This window comes from Sesamum indicum, linkage group LG2 (genome assembly GCF_026168435.1).
Source record: "Sesamum indicum cultivar Baizhima isolate 11 linkage group LG2, ASM2616843v1, whole genome shotgun sequence".
Lineage (NCBI taxonomy): Eukaryota > Viridiplantae > Streptophyta > Magnoliopsida > Lamiales > Pedaliaceae > Sesamum > Sesamum indicum.
In genome coordinates, this window is record NC_142658.1 from 14,652,700 (window position 1) to 14,656,349 (window position 3,650).

A 3,650-nucleotide genomic window follows, 5' to 3' on the forward strand; every position below is an offset into this window, starting at 1 on the left:
AAAAAATTACCTTGGGATATTATGAAAAATGTAGCAAAAAATATTGAGCGTAAGAAAATAATTAAATGTAGTGAAGAAGGATGAAAAGCTTAATGTATGTAATGAAAATGAAATATTAAAATATGAAAGAAGAGAAAGAAGGAATTGAAGTGAATAGGGAGAGAGAGTGACAAGAGAGAAGAGAGCCTCGTTGCTCGTGCACATTTCCTTTTCACCACCTCTATATCTGTGTTCTTCAACCCTTCTCCTCCATATTTACATACACACATTTTTACCTCTTCTCTCTCTCTCTCTCTGTCTCTGTCTCTCTCTCTCTCTCTCTCACACACACACACAAAACTGAAGAGTTCTGCGCTGTTTCCCAAAGAAAGAACCGAAGCCCCTCATCATCATCTCTCTGTCTGTCTCATTTTCACGCTCACCGACGATAATGGATATGGATTCTCCTCATCACAACTGGCTCGCCTTCTCGCTTTCCAACCACTCCCTCTTCCAACCCTTATTCAACTCTAACTCTACTATCAGTATGTCTCTTTTTTCTCACCCAAAAAATCTTTTATATATATATATATATACACACAGAAAAAAAAGAGATGAAATAATTATTACTTTATGTCAGTACATGCAGTATTAGTATATCTTGCGGTGTTTCATTCTATGTAGATGCAGGCGGGGTTGGGGATCATCAAGAACATGGAAATGGTACTGCAGATCGTCATAATCTCTCGGTTCTTGGGCCCAAGCTGGAGAATTTCTTGGGTGCCGCCGGAAGTTCTTCCTCGGCGGATGGGGTGGCTCAGTTCGACGGTGGAGCTCAGGCGGGGATTAGTACTATGCCGGGTGTGGAGATATATGATGAGTCGGAGCTCAAGACTATAGCTGCTAGCTTCTTACGTGGGTTTTCCACTGAACAAACTGACGACGCCCAGAAACAGCTGGCGGTGGCGGTGGCGCCGCCGCCGGATCCTCCGGCGAAGAAGGCCGCCGAAACCTTCGGCCAGCGCACCTCGATTTTCAGAGGAGTCACTAGGTATAAACACACATAAGTATCAAGTCCGTGGAAAAATTCGGACAAGATCGAACTAGGGTTCTTAAGACAGTGAGACATGTGATTTTATTTTATTTGGCCATTTTAGACACAGGTGGACGGGGAGATACGAAGCCCATCTGTGGGACAACAGCTGCAGGAGAGAAGGGCAAAGTCGGAAAGGAAGACAAGGTTTGTAGTACAACATTTAGGGTTTTCTTAGATTTTCTGAAACATAGATATAATAATAATCTCTGATGATGGATATATGTTTCTCTTTTCTATATGGGCTACGGACGCGACAAATGATGGTACCAAAATTCATGATTTCGCACATATTTTCAGTTTATTTGGGTAAGTAGTGATGAATCACATTTCTGTCTGCTTTTATTTTTTTCCCACTTTAACGTTAGTTTTAGGATGATGACAATTAGATTCTCCTGGGATTCTTGATTCTTGGCGATAAAAATATGGTGTGTAATGTTGGAATGATGTAATGTTTAAAAAGGTGGATATGACAAAGAAGAGAAAGCAGCTAGAGCTTATGATCTTGCGGCCCTCAAGTATTGGGGTGCGACCACCACCACCAATTTTCCGGTCATTCTTCCCCCCTCTAATTCTACCTTAAATTCTTTCTTACATGCAATAAACACACACACATACACACAGTCCTTTGTTTCCTTAACATTAGAATTTTCAAAATTTATGTGCAGGTTTCTGAGTACGAGAAGGAGATGGAAGAAATGAAGCACATGACTAGACAGGAATTCGTTGCTTCACTTAGAAGGTTTCATTTCTTTCTTTTTCCCCCCTTATTTCCAAAATTAAATATTTGAATGTTTTTCACATTTTAGAGTATTTTCATTGCAGAAAAAGCAGTGGGTTTTCGAGGGGAGCCTCCATTTACAGAGGAGTCACAAGGTCTGTGTATAATTTGCCTTGTAATGAAATAAAGTCCTAATAACACCGGAAAAATTTGTTGCTAAAATCAATTCGGTGCAAGTAGCTATGAACAATTTTCTTGTAATGACCGGAAATTTGTGTTTTCAGGCACCACCAGCACGGGCGGTGGCAGGCAAGAATCGGGAGAGTCGCCGGCAATAAAGACCTCTACCTCGGCACCTTCAGTACGTGTTTTCGCTTTAAATTATTTCTCCACCTGCATTCATGTATAGTATTTACTATTATTATTTATTGTAGAAAAATTCCCACAAAATGTCAAATAGATGCATGTCCATCTTTTCAATTTTCACTAGGTTTCTATTGGCTTAGCGTGGCGGTGGATGCCCTCAAATATCCACCTCTCTGTCTGCCCAATCTATGTTGTAATACAGCAATAAATGTCTTACGTGGCCACTCGTGTTTGGCCTTTAAAACGGTGCTCTTCATTTTATTTATAAATGAATAACATTCAATTATTTGTGCATGGAATTTACCAGAAACTCCTTACAATTAACTTTTATTTATTATAGTAAACCAAGAAAAAGCCCTATTAGTTTCAAATTTTTGAATTGAAAATTTAATGCATGTCTGTATGATGCTTGTAATAGGCACTCAAGAAGAAGCAGCCGAGGCTTACGACATTGCTGCAATTAAGTTCCGTGGTCTTAATGCGGTGACGAATTTCGACATGAGCCGATACGATGTTAGGAGCATTGCCAGCAGCAATCTTCCCATTGGTGGCGCAACCAACAAGTCGAAAACGGCGTCTGAATCGATATCAGACAGTAGGAGCATTGACGGTCTGAACTCTGAGGGTAATAACAAGGATCTGTCCTCGTCCACTTCGTCCGTCCCATATCCGTCCCAAAATTTGGCTGCAACCATAAGCTTTGCGCTGCCGATGAAGCAAGATCAGTCGACCTGGGCAGCTCTAGGCTACCAAAACCCTGCCAAAAACCCTAATACAAGTGGTAGTACAGTACTCACCAATGGTACAACACCGCACTTTGGGATGGAGTTCCAGGACAGCAACAATGAGGGCTTGATCTTTACTGGGGGCAACGGCGGCTACTACGGTACAACCTCGAGCTCAGTTGCCACGACGAATGAAGGTGCAAGTCGTAATGCAGTGGACGGGGGTGGCGGGGAGTGGGTGGCGCCGGTGGTGGTGCATGGGGGGTTCGTACAGGCCGGAAGAAGACGGAATCTGTCAGCGTTTCAGACACCAATATTTGGGATGGAATGAAGGGACAAGGGAATGATGATGATGTTAATGTTGTCGAGGTGGAAACAAGGAGAGGTGGGCTGGTCAAAAAGAGAGGTTTTTGCTGCTTTTTTGCATGGGATTACAAACAAAATGGGATTCACAATCATTTCATACCAACTATATCTATCTGCACCCACTGTGTACGAACTCGGTCTTTTTGTTATGAAGCTCTCTCTCCCCTCTCTCTCTCTCTCTCTCTCTCTCTCTCTCTCTCTCTCTCTCTGGCTATGGATATATATATACATATTCATATGTTATATATACAGTTTAATTTATTATTTTTTTAATTTTTTATTCTGGTTGTAGAATTCCTTTACCGACATGATTAATCTGGATTGAAGAATTATTAAAAATCATATGTATGCGGCTATCGTCAACTGATGATGTTAATACTCATTAATGCTCAATAGGTAA

General features: G+C 41.4%; 1 protein-coding gene across 2 annotated transcripts; it reads left to right on the forward strand.

Moving 5' to 3' along the window:
* The first annotated feature begins 243 nt into the window (after nucleotides 1-243).
* On the forward strand, nucleotides 244-3,420 carry AIL5 (AINTEGUMENTA-like 5). Of its 2 annotated transcripts, none has more exons than XM_011071619.3 (9): nucleotides 244-524; nucleotides 664-1,030; nucleotides 1,137-1,219; nucleotides 1,373-1,381; nucleotides 1,536-1,624; nucleotides 1,741-1,814; nucleotides 1,898-1,948; nucleotides 2,078-2,154; nucleotides 2,578-3,420. In XM_011071619.3, exons 1-9 carry the CDS (start codon nucleotides 431-433, stop codon nucleotides 3,213-3,215), a joined length of 1,482 nt encoding a protein of 493 aa, XP_011069921.1. In that variant the 5' UTR covers nucleotides 244-430; the 3' UTR covers nucleotides 3,216-3,420. The 2 variants fall into 2 exon arrangements, with proteins under 2 accessions (XP_011069921.1, XP_011069922.1); XM_011071620.3 differs by having other exon boundaries at nucleotides 670-1,030.
* The last annotated feature ends 230 nt before the right edge of the window (nucleotides 3,421-3,650 follow it).

Coding starts and splice junctions, on each gene's coding strand:
- AIL5 (XM_011071619.3), top strand. CDS start 431: ATGGATATGGATTCTCCTCATCACAACTGGCTCGCCTTCTCGCTTTCC. Junction 1,031..1,136: donor ATTTTCAGAGGAGTCACTAG/GTATAAACACAC, acceptor TGGCCATTTTAG/ACACAGGTGGACGGGGAGAT. Junction 2,155..2,577: donor CCTCTACCTCGGCACCTTCA/GTACGTGTTTTC, acceptor TGCTTGTAATAG/GCACTCAAGAAGAAGCAGCC.